The sequence below is a fragment of the Panulirus ornatus genome, chromosome 33, assembly GCF_036320965.1.
Source record: "Panulirus ornatus isolate Po-2019 chromosome 33, ASM3632096v1, whole genome shotgun sequence".
Lineage (NCBI taxonomy): Eukaryota > Metazoa > Arthropoda > Malacostraca > Decapoda > Palinuridae > Panulirus > Panulirus ornatus.
The window spans coordinates 7,314,244-7,332,989 of NC_092256.1; the positions used below are offsets into that span (position 1 = coordinate 7,314,244).

Here is an 18,746-nt window from a genome sequence, read left to right on the forward strand (position 1 = left end):
GGAAAGTTTGAACAGAAATGGAGACCAAACATTGAATACCAAAGAAGGAGATAAACGTATAAGTCTGACCATGAGAACAGATGAAACAAAATAATCAAGAAACCATCGGAGGTGCAAATCAGAATTGAAAACAAGAACGACTGGAATATGTTACATATCATCGTTGAACAGATGAGCAAAATTAAATCACTTTTTCTTTTTCATGCTGGAGTTTCCAGGGCTAATGAGAAGGTGGATTAAGAAAAGGGGGAAAACGTATCAAGAATTGATGGGCAAATGGAAAACCTGCCTTTTAAAAAGTGTCAGGTCATAGTAGCTAGGAAGGGCATGAAGGGGTAGAGACGTCCAAGGGTTCGAGGTATATGGAAAGAAAGAGACATCAGAAAATCACACCCTTGACTTGCCAACGACCACACTAATCATGTGACGCAGAAACTTCCCGAGTGGCGTAACTAATGCAAGGGTCACACAAGTAACCAACTCTCGGGAAAGAAGACTAAAGTATTGACGACAGAATAGAGGAAGTGAATCAACATTACGGCGTAGGGTCAGTGGGTCAAGTTACGAGGTTAGACTTGGAGAGTAGATCAGTCCAACTGCTTCTGGTTCAACTCTATCTTGTAAGTATGTAGACCTAGAACCCCAGCAGATGTGGGAGAAGTATCCCACACGAGGATGGATCAATCCACTGCATATATGGAAAAAAATCAGAAAAGAAGAATTTACTTCAAGATAGGACTCCCATTCACTTAGAGGTAGACTATTTGTGAAATGTGACTTTTCCAAAATACGTGAGAAGATGGATGCACCAAATGTGTTCATTAAGTTTAAATACAAATCATCACAACATAAACCAAAAGTATAAGGGTTTTGGAGATGGGCTAAAATTGGGTTTTGAAGGCAATACATTCAACCACATTCCGTCTGCCCTACTGAGAAATCCTGTGTATAAGTGTAAAGAAGGAGTTGTGCAGAGACGAGATGCAGATCGGGCGAGAGAGGACGGAACAGATTTAGGGAAAAGGAGGAATACGGTGCTGAGTTGTCAACATATGTGTATTTCATCTGTTGAAGAAAGGAAATCGTCGATAAAAAAGGAGGGAAAGTGTAGGAGATAAGGCAGAGCCTTGAGGGACACCAGATGTTGATGAAGAAAATGGGGAGAAGTTGATCCAGCTACAACTATAATGGTAGATCGACCAGTAAGGAAGCTAGGATTTGAGAGAGAGTCGCCAGAATATGGAAGTTGGAGTTGGTAGCATTGACAAGAACACGAAAAATATAGGAATAATCAAAGCAGGACACCGAGACTGAATGAGGAACAGAACTCCCACTGGCCAGATTATGCCAGCTACAGATACCAACTAAATCAGGGGACCCCCCTCGTCTCCTGCAATACCAAACAAGAGACATCACTGTATAAACTGGTATAGAACCACTCAAAACATACACTGCATGTTCGAGACAAAGTCAACTTCTCTGGAAATCAGAAATGAACCAGTTACGAACGAGAAAGCATATAACAAAATAAGTGAATACACAAAGACCAAAAACCAGCAGAAAACAAGTAGAGAAAAGGCAAACCGTTGCATGATAATATGCATGATAGCCTGCTACCCAACCATCTATCCACTAATCCACCAAAACGGAACTATCTACCTACACTCTTAAAAGCACATGATGATATATACAAATGTACATTGTCTACTGAGTGTCAACACTCGACATTTAAAAAGTGATTACATCGATGAGTATAATAAAAGAAATAACACAGTCCTAATTAACATGGCTGGAACGTGTCTCAAGGAGAAAGTCAAACATGGCAGAGCCTCAGAACATCTGGAAGCATTCAGAGCAGATGAAGCCAAAATCAAACAAAGTTGTAGTGAAAGCAGATAATGAAAATGAGACACAACATTTATAAAGCAACAAATGAGCATTCCCAGCCATACGTACAATCAATGGAATATTGTACTGACTACCAAAAACCGAGTTGAATTACTTTAAAAAAGATTATTAGCGAAAGTGGAAGGAACATTGTAGGGTGACTTTGCTAACAAAGGAATGGTATCGTTGTTAAACAAGTATTTCCATTAAAGGTTCCGTGCTGAATTTTTTTCCAAACGTACCGCAAATAGAAAACGCATTTCCAGTTCCAGATGACAAACCATTTGACTCCCTTGACACTCAAAGACAAGAAATAATTAAATATTTAGGAATGATTAAAACGAAATATGTGGTGTGAGGTGTTTTGATCGAGTAAGTAATATAATAGGGTGAAAGAGATGTGCGGTAATAAAAAAGAGTGTGGTTGAGAGAGCAGAAGAGGGTGTATTGAAATGGTTTGGTCACATGGAGAGAATGAGTGTGGAAAGATTAACAGAGAGGATATATGTGTCAGAGGTGGAGGGAACGAGGAGAAGAGGGAGACCAAATTGGAGGTGGAAAGATGGAGTGAAAAAGATTTTGAGCGGTCGGGGCCTGAACATACAGGAGGGTGAAAGGCGCGGAAGGAATAAAGTGAATTGGAACGATGTGGTATACTGGGGTCGACGTGCTGTAAATAGATTGAACCAGGGCATGTGAAGCGTCTGGGGTAAACCATGGAAAGTTCTGTGAGGCCTGGAAGTGGAAAGGGAGCTGTGGTTTCGGTGCATTAATACATATATATATATATGTATATATATATATATATATATATATATATATATATATATATATATATATATATATATATATATATATATATATATATATATATATATATATATAGAGAGAGAGAGAGAGAGAGAGAGAGAGAGAGAGAGAGTGAATAGAGTGAATTGGATCGATGTGGTATACCGGGGTTGACGGGCTGTCAGTGGATTGAATCAGGGCATGTGAAGCGTCTGGGGTAAACCATGGAAAGCTGTGAAGGTATGTATATTTGCGTGTGTGGACGTATGTATATACATGTGTATGGGGTGGGTTGGGCCATTTCTTTCGTCTGTTTCCTTGCGCTACCTCGCAAACGCGGGAGACAGCGACAAAGCAAAAAAAAAAAAAGATATATATATATATATCCCTGGGGATAGGGGAGAAAGAATACTTCCCACGTATTCCCTGCGTGTCGTAGAAGGCGACTAAAAGGGAAGGGAGCGGGGGGCTGGAAATCCTCCTCTCTCTTTATTTTTTTTTCCAAAAGAAGGAACAGAGAAGGGGGCCAGGTGAGGACGTTCCCTCTGAGGCCCAGTCCTCTGTTCTTGACGCTACCTCGCTAACGCGGGAAATGGCGAATAGTATAAAAAAAAGATATATATATATATATATATATATATATATATATATATATATATATATATATATTTTTTTTTTTGGCTTTTTTTTTTTTTTTTTGCTTTGTCGCTGTCTCCCGCGTTTGCGAGGTAGCGCAAGGAAACAGACGAAAGAAATGGCCCAACCCACCCCCATACACATGTATATACATACGTCCACGCACACAAATATACATACCTACACAGCTTTCCATGGTTTACCCCAGACGCTTCACATACCCTGATTCAATCCACTGACAGCACGTCAACCCCGGTATACCACATCGATCCAATTCACTCTATTCCTTGCCCTCCTTTCACGCTCCTGCATGTTCAGGCCCCGATCACACAAAATCTTTTTCACTCCATCTTTCCACCTCCAATTTGGTCTCCCACTTCTCCTCGTTCCCTCCACCTCCGACACATATATCCTCTTGGTCAATCTTTCCTCACTCATTCCTCACTCATGTGACCAAACCATTTCAAAACACCCTCTTCTGCTCTCTCAACCACGCTCTTTTTATTTCCACACATCTCTCTTACCCTTACGTTACTTACTCGATCAAACCACCTCACACCACACATTGTCCTCAAACATCTCATTTCCAGCACATCCATCCTCCTGCGCACAACTCTATCCATAGCCCACGCCTCGCACCCATACAACATTGTTGGAACCACTATTCCTTCAAACATACCCATTTTTGCTTTCCGAGATAATGTTCTCGACTTCCACACATTCTTCAAGGCTCCCAGGATTTTTGCCCCCTCCCCCACCCTATGATCCACTTCCGCTTCCATGGTTCCATCCGCTGGCAGATCCACTCCCAGATATATAAAACACTTTACTTCCTCCAGTTTTTCTCCATTCAAACTTACCTCCCAACCAGTTGACTTGACCCTGAACCCTACTGTACCTAATAACCTTGCTCTTATTCACATTTACTCTTAACTTTCTTCTTTCACACACTTTACCAAACTCAGTCACCAGCGTCTGCAGTTTCTCACATGAATCAGCCACCAGCGCTGTATCATCAGCGAACAACAACTGACCCACTTCCCAAGCTCTCTCATCCACAACAGACTTCATACTTGCCCCTCTTTCCAAAACTCTTGCATTCACCTCCCTAACAACCTCACCCATAAACAAATTAAACAACCATGGAGACATCACACACCCCAGCCGCAAACCTACATTCACTGAGAACCAATCACTTTCCTCTCTTCCTACACGTACACATGCCTTACATCCTCGATAAAAACTTTTCACTGCTTCTAACAACTTGCCTCCCACACCATATATTCTTAATACCTTCCACAGAGCATCTCTATCATGTACCTTCTCCAGATCCATAAATGCTACATACAAATCCATTTGCTTTTCTAAGTATTTCCCACATACATTCTTCAAAGCAAACACCTGATCCACACATCCTCTACCACTTCTGAAACCACACTGCTCTTCCCCAATCTGATTCTCTGTACATGCCTTCACCCTCTCAATCAATACCCTCCCATATAATTTACCAGGAATACTCAACAAACTTATACCTCTGAAATTTGAGCACTCATTCTTATCCCCTTTGCTTTTGTACAATGGCACTATGCACGCATTCCGCCAATCCTCAGGCACCTCACCATTAGTCATACATACATTGAATAACCTTACCAACCAGTCAATAATACAGTCACCCCCTTTTTTGATAAATTCCACTGCAATACCATCCAAACCTGCTGCCTTGCCGGCTTTCATCTTCCGCAAAGCTTTTACTACCTCTTCTCTGTTTACCAAATCATTTTCCCTAACTCTCTCACTTTGCACACCACCTCGACCAAAACACCCTATATCTGCCACTCTATCATCAAACACATTCAACAAACCTTCAAAATACTCACTCCATCTCTTTCTCACATCACCACTACTTGTTATCACCTCCCCATTTGCGCCCTTCACTGAAGTTCCCATTTGCTCCCTTGTCTTACGCAAATGAGAGTTGGGGTGAGAGAGTTTCATTAAATTTTAGGGAAAATAAAAAGATGTTCTGGAAGGAGGTATATATATATATATATATATATATATATATATATATATATATATATATATATATATAGCTGGTGACTGAGTTTGGTAAAGTGTGTGAAGGAGGAAAGCTGAGAGTAAATGTGAATAAGAGCAAGGTTATTAGGTACAGTAGGGTTGAGGGTCAAGTCAATTGGGAGGTAAGTTTGAATGGAGAAAAACTGGAGGACGTGAAGTGTTTTAGATATCTGGGAGTGGATTTGGCAGCGGATGGAACCATGGAAGCGGAAGTGAATCATAGGTTGGGGGAGGGGGCGAAATTTCTGGGAGCCTTGAAGAATGTGTGGAAGTCGAGAACATTATCTCGGAAGGCAAAAATGGGTATGTTTGAAGGAATAGTGGTTCCAACAATGTTGTATGGTTGCGAGGCGTGGGCTATGGATAGAGTTGTGCGCAGGAGGGTGGATGTGCTGGAAATGAGATGTTTGAGTACAATATGTGGTGTGAGCTGGTTTGATCGAGTAAGTAATAGTAGGGTAAGAGAGATGTGTGGAAATAATAAGAGTGTGGTTGAGAGAACAGAAGAGGGTGTTTTGAAATGGTTTGGTCACATGGAGAGAATGAGTGAGGAAAGATTGACCAAGAGGATTTATGTGTCAGAGGTGGAGGGAACGAGAAGTGGGAGACCAAATTGGAGGTGGAAAGATGGATTGAAAAAGATTTTGAATGATCGGGGCCTGAACATGCAGGAGGGTGAAAGGCGTGCAAGGAATAGAGTGAATTGGAACGATGTGGTATACCGGAGTCGACGTGCTGTCAATGGATTGAACCAGGGCATGTGAAGCGTCTGGGGTAAACCATGGAAAGTTCTGTGGGGCCTGGATGTGGAAAGGGAGCTGTGGTTTCGGTGCATTATTACATGACAGCTAGAGACTGAGTGTGAACGAATGAGGCCTTTGTTGTCTTTTCCTAGCGCTACCCCGCACACATGAGGGGGGAGGGGATGTTATTTCATGTGTGGCGAGGTGGCGATGGGAATGAATAAAGGCAGACAGTATGAATTATGTACATGTGTATATATGTATATGCCTGTGTGTAAATATATATGTATACGTTGAGATGCATAGGTATGTATATTTGCGTGCGTGGACGTGTATGTATATACATATGTATGTGGGTGGGTTGAGCCATTCTTTCGTCTGTTTCCTTGCGCTACCTCTCTAACGCGGGGGACAGCGACAAAGCAAAATAAATAAATGAATAATATATATATATATATATATATATATATATACGAACAAAGCGCATATGTACACGCATCTTCATAGAACATACAAACCTCCAACAGCCAGGATCGAACCCGGGACCCTTGTGCAACAGGCAGGAGCGCTACCGCTAGGCGATCATAGCCTATCGATAGCGCTTCCGCCTGTTGCACAGGGGTCCCGTGTTCGATCCTGGCTGTTGAAGGTTTGTATGATATATATATATATATATATATATATATATATATATATATATATATATATATATATTTTTTTTTTTTTTTTTTTCATACGATTCGCCATTTCCCGCGTTTGCGAGGTAGCGTTAAGAACAGAGGACTGGGCCTTAGACGGAAAATCCTCACCTGGCCCCCTTCTCTGTTCCCTCTTTTGGAAAATTAAAAAAAAAAAAAAAAAAAAAACGAGAGGGGAGGATTTCCAGCCACCCGCTCCCTTCCCATTTAGTCGCCTTCTACGACACGCAGGGAATACGTGGGAAGTATTCTTTCTCCCCTATCCCCAGGGATATATATATATATATAATCAACTCTGTTATTGTCTTTATAATATCTGTCGGCAAAAGCATCTTTAGCAGTAGATGAAAAGAAGAAGAAATCTGTTGACAAGGTGAAGACCATATCTACATTCAAGACACGGAGACACAGGTGCTGTCATCATTCTTGAAGGATGTAGGAAACTGGTAAACTAGCTTGCACGTATTTCTATAGGTATTGACAAGTAAGATACTTCTCTCCCAGAGTACCTTCCGGCAGTCAGAAAGTCATTTATGCCATATCAGCATATTCTCCATACATTCATTATTTCATAATATTTCCTCATATTTTCCTGTTGGATCATATGCCGGAGGGAGTAGTAGGATGGGAGGAGCCTCCTGCTTTACTATCCTGTCTCCCTCTTCAGTATAGGTGTTGGGAGGAGAGGAGCCTTCTGTTTTACTATCCTGTCTCCCTCTACAGCATAGTTGTAGTGGGAGGGGAGGAGCCTTCTGTTTTACTATCCTGTCTCCCTCTACAGCATAGTTGTGTGGGAGGGAGGAGCCTTCTGCTTTACTATCCTGTCTCCATCAGAATGCATTGTGAATTCAGGTTACTATTACTGTCCTCCTGCAGATAACCTCGTCACAGACCATAGGGTCTTCTGTTACCTGGCTATCCGCTGTCTTACCTCACATCATCTGTAGCGTCTCCTCTGGACAGATCGCGTGGATGAAGGCGGACACGCAGACGCTGCTGAGCATCTCCAGTACCATGATCTCTCGCAACTACCGCATCGAGGCGTCCAACAGCGACAACAGCACGTGGTTCCTCCACTTCCACAATGTGAGCCTGGCTGACCGCGGCTACTACCTCTGTCAGATGAACACTGTACCCCCGATCTCCAGGAAGGGCTACCTCGAGGTTGTAGGTGAGTACCTGCCGGGTAGTGGACGCTGGGCGGTCCATGATCCTAGGTGAGGAAGCGGGAGGGACGGGGAGAGAAGGTGAGAGAAGAACGGAGCTGAGTGAATGAGTAGTGGAAGGGCCACTATTTGAACTTACCAACAAAGAACGTCTTCTCTAACAGCACTACTTTTCTAAGTCTGCAGCTGGTGCAAATTCCCAGAGGAGCCAACTGGTAACATAGAATGGAACAGGAAGCTAGAGAGAGGAATTAGCGAGTGAAGAACTGAGGAAAGATTACAGTGTGTGTGTGTGTGTGTGTGTGTGTGTGTGTGTGTGTGTGTGGTTGAGCATGTGAATATGGAGTATTTGTGTTGGTGAAAATTTTTCAGTGTATATACAACGTCGGAAGAGTGAAAAAAAGTAAAAGTATTGTTTACACATGTTTGCATGTTTTTAATTGTCACTTTGGTATATCATGTGTCGTTGAAGCATTATCATGAGGTACAGGCACAGCTCAGAATGTGTCATGGACACTTGACCATGCTGCATGCTGACTCTACACATCCTGGCCCTTATTGCTGAGTCGCCGCAGACCATCAGCTCCTGCTGCTGCTGTACCTCCTCATTAACAAGTTGTTCTGTCACTTGATCCTCTCACTATCTCGCCCTTACTCCGCTTAGTTCCTTCACCGCCTTCTACTTCCTGGATCTTATCTCGACTGAGTCCCCTCAGTATATACAAGTCCCCCCTCCTGCCTGTGTGATCCGGATCCTCTCCATCTTCCCTACCTGACCTAACTCTCTTCTGGTCTTAACCACAGACTCGCCCCTTGTACCAATGCCTCGAATGTTGTCTTTATCATGATCATAGTGGCGTAATTCAGCCCCTTCCTCATAAAGTACTCATAAGAATTCACTTCCTCGATGACAGGCCCACGAGGCAGCCTCTAACTAACCTGGGACTCAGAAAATCGCCCGTAGATAACTGGGATCCATAAAGAAGCTTCTAGCTAAACCATAGACATAAGACTGCCGCTACCTAAGCAGGGATGTGAGGCAGCCCCTGGTTAACCAGGAACATGAGGCAGCCCATAGCTGCACCAGGGACGTGCATGTAGCCCATAGCTGCACCAGGAAGGTGTATGTGAGATGCCCGTGAGGCAGCGCTGAGCTATATGAGGGACTTATGAGGCAGCAAGTGGCTGACGAGGAACTCATGACGTAGTCAGTGAAGGACTCATAGTGCTGCCTCTTTGGATGTAAGCGCTCGTGAGGCAACACCGAAATAAGAAATGATTATAGTTAGCCCTTGCCTCACGAAGGTCGTGAGAGATAGCATTTAGCATGTTGAAGGATTAACCATGTCTTCCCCTACTATATTAAGGGTCTTCTAATGCTGCTCTATGTTTACTGAACTCAGTGATGCAGCTACTCATAAATGCAGCCTTAGCGATGCTGGACTCATGATACAGCGCCTCACTAATGCAGCCCCAAGCGTGCTGGACAAGTAATGCAGTCCCTCATTAATGTAGTCCCAATCATGCTGGACTAGTGATGCAATTCCTCACTTTTGTAGCCCCAAACGTGCTGGACTTGTGAGGCAGCCCTAAGCTTGCTTTACTCATGATACAGCCCCTCACTAATGAGTGACTCGTAAAACGACCACAAGCAAGGCGAGGGTTGCTCGAATTTGCAAGTCTTTGGTTAATTGAGAGAGCACTGACGTCCAGTTGATGTGATGAGGGTATGAGGCACCTCACTGGTGCGATGAGAGACACATGAAGCAGCTGTCCCCTTAGCTTGGAGAGGGACACATGAGGCAACACCTAGGCTGTTGAGGGAGGCATGAAGCCGCCCCTTGCCGGTGAGGGAGGTATGAGGCAGCTCCTGGCGTGATGAGGGAGGTATGAGACAGCTCCTGGCGTGATAAGGAAGGCATGAGACTGCTTCTGGCGTGATGAGGGAGGCATGAGACAGATCCTGGCGTAGTGAGGGAGGCATGAGACAGCTCCTGGCGTGATGAGGGAGGCATGAGACAGCTTCTGGCGTGATGAGGGAGGCATGAGACAGCTTCTGGCGTGATGAGGGAGGCATGAGACAGATCCTGGCGTGATGAGGGAGGCATGAGACATATCCTGGCGTGATGAGGGAGGCATGAGACAGCTTCTGGCGTGATGAGGGAGGCATGAGACAGATCCTGGCGTGATGAGGGAGGCATGAGACAGATCCTGGCGTGGTGAGGGAGGCATGAGACAGCTCCTGGCGTGATGAGGGAGGCATGAGACAGCTTCTGGCGTGATGAGGGAGGCATGAGACAGATCCTGGCGTGGTGAGGGAGGCATGAGACAGATCCTGGCGTGGTGAGGGAGGCATGAGACAGCTTCTGGCGTGATGAGGGAGGCATGTAGCAGTCACTCGCGTGATGAGAGGAGACCAAAGCAGCTCCCAGCGTGGTGAGGAGGCATAAGGCAGCGCAGCCGTGGCCCCCAAGTCTTGGTATTACCATAAACACCGGGAAAATAAAATGAGCAGCAGTAATACCCGTCTCTGGGAGCTGGTCCACCCACACCGCCCTAGATTGAAGTCTGCTTCTCTTGTTTGTTTGTGTGGCTCTGCTTGGCTGAGGCCACAGCAGGAGGCGTCCCCTCTCCCGTGACCGTCAGCTGTGTACTGTGCGTACATACCAGGCTATACGACTGGCTCCGTTAGTACAACGTTTGATGTTATTGTTACATGTTCAGTTCTTACACTGCGAGGTGTTCTGTGTTCTAATTCCAAGCACTTAGTGTGTCCTGTAACTATGTGTGTGTGTGTGTGTGTGTGTGATTACTATTCGTGTTTTACGGGGAGTGAGTTCCACACACACACACACACACACACACACACACACACACACACACACACATCTCCCAGCATAAGCCAGGTACTTATTTATCGACCAGCCTCGAAGAGAGGATGAACACCCGGCATGGGTGTAGGCCAATTGCCACGCCCAGATTTCGAACCCATGCGGCTCCGACCCCGGGCTGGCACGTTCTGACTCACCACACCACGAAGGCTCGTGTGTATGTGTAATTATGTATCATTATTAATTTGGATGAAGTTCTTACCTCCGTGACACCCAATCTTTATTTTCACGCTTCTTTCGTCTACTCTCTTGTATCCCTCAGTGTGTCACACCATTAACGACTTCCATGTTATGTTTCCCTTGAACCTCTGCCCCCGTGATACATGAGCGCTTCCTGGCGTCCCCCATGACAACGCTCCTGTGTTAACTCCGTGCCCGACTGTATACGTGTAAGCTGGAGAAGTGTCGTACTTGGGCATCAAGATTAGCAACACATGAATTCCCTCCCTTCCCAGATGCCCTTCCCTCACCCAGAATGGGTAATTAAAGTTCTCCCTTTCTTTCCTCGTTGCTTAATTCTCCATTACGAGAATATAATTACTTTTTCTGTCACTTTTCTTTTTTTTTTGAATTAAGGAACAAATGAATAATTCATGATTATCAAGTCAACCATAAGGGATACAAATCTTTAGGGACTTTTTTTCCGTGTGCTGTGTATAAGCGACATCTGTTGATACATAAATAGTTACCCCTCTTCTTAGTACAGTTGTTGAACATCCTGGACAAGCACTCTCATGTGTGAATCCTTTCACTGACTCAAGAATAACCGTAGAGCCAATACCAGTTCCTTTGGAACTCCAGTCTGAGTCTCCTCCATTATAAGGTGTTCCTCATACTTTCTCACCAGATTTAAGTTATAAATACAATCATTTTCATTCCGTGTATCATATTACGTTCTGAGCGTCACCCTCCTTGGAAGAGTCATTGAAGGTTTTCTACCAGTTCAATGTACGTCATCTCTCCAACAGCTTTCTCATATAAGGACAGTACTTTACCACGACATATGAGGCTAGAGAATCTTTGCTACGAAATCTACTCCGACGAAACTTGTGTATGGTATCTCTGTAACTGCTCGTACTCACTTATACAGTCAGGAAGGCCGAACACTTTACATACTACGATAGTTAGCCACATCTTCTGTAACTTTAGGCAATCTTTTTATCAACTGCTTTAAGAGTGGGAGCCATGCTTGTTTGTAACACATTTCCGCTACAGAATCTTCGTCTCATATGTTTCTGTATAGCAACTAACAGTTCATACAACATAACCCACTCAAGGAATTTCAACATAGCCCCCATCTACGAAATTCATTATGGTCCATCCCAGGAAATTCAAAACGGCCCATCGGTTGGAAACCACCTCTTAATATCTTACAGAAGTGTTCTGACATCACACGTCACAACTCTAACATTCATTCTCATTTTCGTCCAGCCTGGTAGAACCAGAGGCAATGAACATAGTTAAAATACTCTGATACTTTAGCATTTAGTTCTGTACATATCTCCATCTACATCTGTGTCACTGAGGTCAGCGTTTGAGGCAGTGAGTCGACTAATCTGTTATGTGTGTGTGTGTGTGTGTGTGTGTGTGTATGGGACAGCCCCTGGTATTATGAAGCACTTATGAGATAGTTATGGTATCATACGAGCCACACACACACACACACTCTCTCTCTCTCTCTCTCTCTCTCTCTCTCTCTCTCTCTCTCTCTCTCTCTCTCTCTCTCTCTCTCTCTCTCTCTCTCTCTCGTCCGCTAGATAATTTACACTTAATGCATTCTTGCTCCTCTACCAACACGTCTATCTTGACGTCCACTGAGTCCCCGAGCTCTGACAAGCAGCTTACGTTCGCCAGTTAAGGTCGACCTTTCCAATTCGATCCTTACTTCCTACTTTACCTCTTCCTCATCACCATATTACTGAAGTCCTCCCATTCATTTCGATCCAACTCAAAAGGTTTCACTAACACTGTGTGACCCGGGAGTCGAACCCGGGCTAACTATCTTCTTTTCTCAGTCCATTGTAATCTTCGTCTGACCCAGATGCCTACGCTGATCTCCCTGACATCTTGTGTTACGCTAACCCGACTATGTTTCGCTGTGTCAGATTAGTTACCAGTTGTTCAAGCTCACATTGTTTACTCACACTCATTCAGCCACACTGCTCTGCCTCTGCTGTGTTTGGCTGCCATGATCAGCCACACTGCTCTGCTCTGCTGTGTTTGGCTGTCATGATCAGCCACACTCCTCTGCCTCTGCTGAGTTTGGCTGTCATGATCAGCCACACTGCTCTGCCTCTGCTGTGTTTGGTTGTCATGATCAGCCACACTGCTCTGCCTCTGCTGTGTTTGGTTGTCATGATCAGCCACACTGCTTTGCTTCTGCTGTGTTTGGTTGTCATGATCAGCCACACTGCTCTGCCTCTGCTGTGTTTGGCTGCCATGATCAGCCACACTGCTTTGCTTCTGCTGTGTTTGGTTGTCATGATCAGCCACACTGCTCTGCCTCTGCTGTGTTTGGTTGTCATGATCAGCCACACTGCTCTGCCTCTGCTGTGTTTGGCTGTCATGATCAGCTTCACTGCTCTGTATATGCTGTGTTTGGATGTCATGATCAGCTTCACTGCTCTGTATATGCTGTGTTTGGCTGTCATGATCAACCATACTGCTCTGCCTCTGCTGAGTTCGGCTGCCATGATCAGCCACATTGCTCTGCCTCTGCTATGTCTTCCAATTTCTATCATCTCACAACCTGATTACGACATTTCCCATGATTTGATGACTATGCTGTCGACCTTTCCTCCTTGATAGACGTTGTGCGGGCGTAATCGGTGTTGTTTCAGCCATGTCAATCTTTTCCCCGTGTGTGAGTAATTACTTATTTGTCATCAGAGATTTGTACTGTGCGGGGAGGGAGCTCTGCTCTCATGTGACCCCACCTCTTGAACATTCTCTGCCATCCCACAACTTCTATAAGATATGTATGTTGTCTGCATTAACCATATCCTCTGTCATTTGAACCCATCCATCCACTGCTCTTATAGGGTGTGTGTGTGTGTGTGTGTGTGTGTGTGTGTGTGTGTGTGTGTGTGTGTGTGTGTGTATATATGTGGTGTGTGTGTGTGTGTGTGTGTATATATGTGGTGTGTGTGTGTGTGTGTGTGTGTGTGTGTGTGTGTGTGTGTGTGTGGTGTGTGTGTGGTATGTGTGTGTGTATGGTGTGTGGTGTGTGTGTGTGTGTGTGTGTGTGTGTGGTGTGTGTGTGCGTGTGTGTGTGTGTGTGGTGTGTGTGTGTGGAGTGTGTGTGTGTGTGTGTGTGTGTGTGTGTGTGTGTGTGTGTGTGTCTGTGTGTGTTTGTGGATATAGGCTTTTAATCTTAGGCTACTTCTCTGTCACCTTATTTTAGGTTTGGCATTACATTGCCTCGTTCCACCTGTAATAGACCATTCCCCTTAATGAGGGAGGATTGTTTCAACGCCATCAATGGCTTAGCATTGTCTCCACGTACTGCCTAGACGCAGATGGCGAGATGTCATCCGAGCGATGGTGTTTACTTTGGTCTGTCTCCGAACTGAGACTCCTCATTTCCACTAGTATCTATTTCCATATTCTTAAAGGTCCTTTCTCCCTTTCTTAGCTGGTAATAATGGCACCTCTGGTTCCTCCAGTGTAAACACAGTCTGAAGCTCTCCATAATATACCTCACACATGCCCTCGCCTGTGTCGCCAGCCTCCCCATCCGTGCTCCTAAATCTAATACTTTGCTCCTTTACGGTTAATATGTCTGTAATAAATTTGTGGAAGAGTTTTAATTGTTTTTTTGATTAATCGGTGATGTTTCAGACCTCACTCTGGACGGTTGTCTTGCGTGACAAATGCAACTTGACCACTGTGTTTCCTCTGTCTCTTTCATTTTGTCTCTGTGTTGTTCCCTTCATTTGATTCATCTGTTGAACCCATCGTTCAGTTTTCCCCGTCCAGCTCTCAGTATACCTTACCGTTGGTACAAACGCTTCTATGCCCTGGGTATGGATTTCACATAGCCGAATACTACATTGTAACATAACCAGCTTATGGAATTCGGTCGCTCTCTGTTTCCTTGAAGATGGTGTTTAAAACTTTATAATATCCATCTCTATACTTTCTCCGATTTTAGATAGACTTTCTGGCTTCAGACACTTCCATCTCAGGCACTAAGTGATAGTCATGAGTGATTGTTGTTTTCCAAGCGGAGGTCCAGAGGTAATTTTTTGAACTGTAAAGCTGCTACGCACGAAACGTAAATCCATTTATGTCGGTACATTCGCTCCTCCACCCTAGTGGCCTGTCAGACGTTGATAAGAAAATTTCTCCCACACGCATTTCTAGGAATTAGAAAAAAAGAGAACTCCGTGCAAATCTACCCTCGTGTAGCTCTATTTTATCCGGGTACACTTTCCTATGGCTCAAGTCTCCTAGAATGATAACTTTTACCTCTGGATGACTGCCTTCGTCTCTTATTGAGCCATTTGGATTGTGCCGGTATTGCTATCTGTGAAGAGGTAGTTTGATTGTTTTGTACTTTGTGTAGGACTGTGTGTCAGTAGAATTGCTGAAAAGATATCGAATGTACCTCTGTGGCTAGGACGCCATTTGGTAAACAAGTTCACCAAATGGCGTCCGAGCTACGTCTCTTCGTTGTATATCAACTGACTGTTATATTTCTTTCTTGTATCTCCCCTGATGATGTGATTATTACACGAAAGTGCACTTGGGAACATATTGTGTTTCCTTTCCCTGTGGACTTATAGGAATATACTTGATCACGCATTAATTGTGATCCTTTCCCAGTGAATGTCGGTTTGCGGCAAGCGTACGTAATGTCTCCATGGCTGTTTAATTTGTTTATGGATGGGGTTGTTAGGGAGATGAATGCAAGAGTTTTGGAGAGAGGGGCAAGTATACAGTTTGTTGTGGATGAGAGGGCTTGGGAAGTGAGTCAATTGTAGTTCGCTGATGATACATCGCTGTTGGCTGATACGGGTGAGAAACTGCAGAGGTTGGTGACTGAGTTTGGTAAAGTATGTGAGAGAAGAAAGCAGAGAGTAAATATGAATAAGAGCAAGGTTATTAGGTTCAGTAGGATTGAGGGACAAGTAAATTTGGAGGTAAGTTTGAATGGAGAAAAATTGGAGGAAGTGAAGTGTTTTAGATATCTGGGAGTAGATTTAGCAGCGGATGGAACCATGGATGCGGAAGTGGGTCACAGGGTGGGGGAGGGGGCGAAGGTTCTGGGAGCGTTGAAGAATGTGTGGAAGGCAAGAACGTTATCTCGGAGAGCAAAAATGGGTATGTTTGAAGGAGTAGTGGTTCCAACAATGTTATATGGTTGCGAGGCGTTGGCTATAGATAGGGTTGTGCGGAGGAGGGTTGATGTGTTGGAAATGAAATGTTTGAGGACAATATGTGGTGTAAAGTGGTTTGATGGAGTAAGTAATGAAAGGGTAAGATAGATGTGGGGTAATGAAAAGAGTGTGGCTGAGAGAGCAGAAGAGGGTGTATTGAAATGGTTTGCTAACATAGAGAGAATGAGTGAGGAAAGATTGACAAAGAGGACATATGTGTCAGAGGTGGAGGGAACGAGGAGAAGTGGGAGAGCAAATTAGAGGTGGGAGGATGGAATGAAAAAGATTTTGAGCGATCGGGGCCTGTACATACAGGAGGGTGAAAGGCGTGCAAGGAAGAGAGTGAATTGGAACGATGTTTTATACCGGGGTCGACATGCTGTCAGTGGATTGAACCAGGGCATGTGAAGCGTCTGGGGTAAACCATAGAGAGTTTTGTGGAGCCTGGATGTGGAAAGGGAGCTGTGGTTTCGGTGCAGAACATTTGCCCCCTCCCCCACCCTGTGACTCACTTCCGTTTCCATGGTTCCATTCGCTGCTAAGTACACTCCCTTATATCTGAAACATTTCATTTCCTCCAATTTTTCTCCATTCAAACTTACATCCCAATCAAGTCTCTCAACCCTACCGAACCTGATAGCTTTGCTCTTATTCACATCTATTCCCAACTTTCTCTTTCACACACTTTTCCAAACTCAGTCACCAACTTCTGCAGTTTCCCACCGGAATCAGCCACCAGAGCTGTATCATCGGCAAACCCGTAGGGGAGGATAAACAGTTGGGTTGACTGTGGACCGGCTGTCGCAACCTATGCGGGCTGAACCTCCGGCAGCCAATGAATGCGTCGTTGTCGGCCACGTTAACTGCTTCACCAGTCCTATAGGCAAGCTTTCGCCAATTCATCCTGTGTTGGGTACGTCTAATGGAAATCTCATTTTTGCACCTAACTTTCAATCGAATTTTTCATCCACTTTTCTTTCTGAATCTGTCCAACTCGGCCTTTGATCTAACCTTCTCTATACGCGGCAATATGAGTCTCTCACTGGCTGTCATCATATCAGCCTAGCACAAAACTCCTTCAATTAAACATCACTGTTGGCGGCCGTCCCGTCCCTCCCCGTCCCTCTTAGTCCATTCCGTTCCTTCAGTCGTCATTATTATGGAAGAGATTCCATCCTGTCCATGACTTTCTTTCCCTCCCCTTGAGTCCCGTCCTTCCTAGACAAAGACTATAACCTTCGTAGATCTTTCCAGGTCGCTTTTCATTATTCGGCCTATGTCGTCGATGTTCTACAAACACATCCTTTTAGTGGTTGTCATTCACGTCCTAGTTACCCACCCTGTGTGACAGATCCTCCATCCTCTCCTTCAGCTGTGTTCACCGAAGTTTATAACGTTCTGATGTCACGGAAGACTAGTTTTACGATGACTGTGATGGATGCTGTGATGTCATGGTCGTGAGACATCAAGGGGCTGATCAGGTCCATGAGAATGTAGTCTCCCTGAGGGTGGAGGATGAGTGGGGGGGTATTACGATGATTCTGAAGTCACCAAGGATGTGCTGGTCTTAGTGTCGTGATGATACGGGTCTGGTGACCAAGACAGCCTCGTCTTCCCTCCCGTCATCAATATGTGGATGTTACGTTCCCTGTAGCAGTAGGTAACTTCATGTGCCTCACCTTCTCCCGGTCAATATTAGGTGGTTCTCTCCACTTTCTTGCCTTCAGTCATGTTCGTTCGTCTCCCTGCTCTCGTAGCGCGAACGGTCCGACATCAGCTCTGAAACTGGTGACGCATAACGGGTCAAACGCCTCACATGGTTTTCCGCTCTTCGTGTCTCCCTCTTCAGTTCCCCTGGAGGAGATGGTTTATACTGCTCGTTTTTATTCTGGTCGATCACGTTTATTGCACTTACCACAGTGGATCTGGTCGATCACGTTTATTGCACTTACCACAGTGGATCTGGTCGATCACGTTTATTGCACTTACCACAGTGGATCTGGTCGAACACGTTTATTGCACTTGCCACAGTGGATCTGGTCGACCATGTTCACTGCACTTACTCCAGTAGATCTGGTCAACCACGTCGCTACTTATTCTAGTGGACCTGGTCCACCACGTTCACTACTTACTCTAGTGGAGCTGGTCTACCACGTTCACTGCACTTACTTCAGTAGATCTAGTCGACCACGTCTCTACTTATTCTAGTGGACCTGGTCCACCACGTTCACTACTTACTCTAGTGGACCTGGTCGACTACGTTCACTGCACTTACTCCAATAGATCTGGTCGACTACGTTCCCTGCACTTGTTGCAGTGTGTGTGTGTGTGTGTGTGTGTGTGTGTGTGTGTGTGTGTGTGTGTTTGTGTGTGTGTGTGTGTGTGTGTGTGTGTGTGTGGTGGCAACTAAAATAAGACCTATAATTCTCGTCTCTGATAGGTATAGTGGTGTAACGGTTAGCGTTGCTGAGTGTGT

General features: G+C 44.8%; 1 protein-coding gene across 4 annotated transcripts in view; it reads left to right on the top strand.

Moving 5' to 3' along the window:
- The window catches only part of LOC139759421 (protein amalgam-like), a 440,638-nt gene that overhangs the window by 232,019 nt on the left and 189,873 nt on the right, over nucleotides 1–18,746 (top strand). For all 4 annotated transcript variants that reach the window (XM_071681518.1, XM_071681514.1, XM_071681515.1 and 1 more), the window contains one exon: nucleotides 7,796–8,003. In XM_071681518.1, the coding sequence (XP_071537619.1) occupies nucleotides 7,796–8,003 (208 nt within the window). The remainder of the gene's footprint in view (nucleotides 1–7,795; nucleotides 8,004–18,746) is intronic.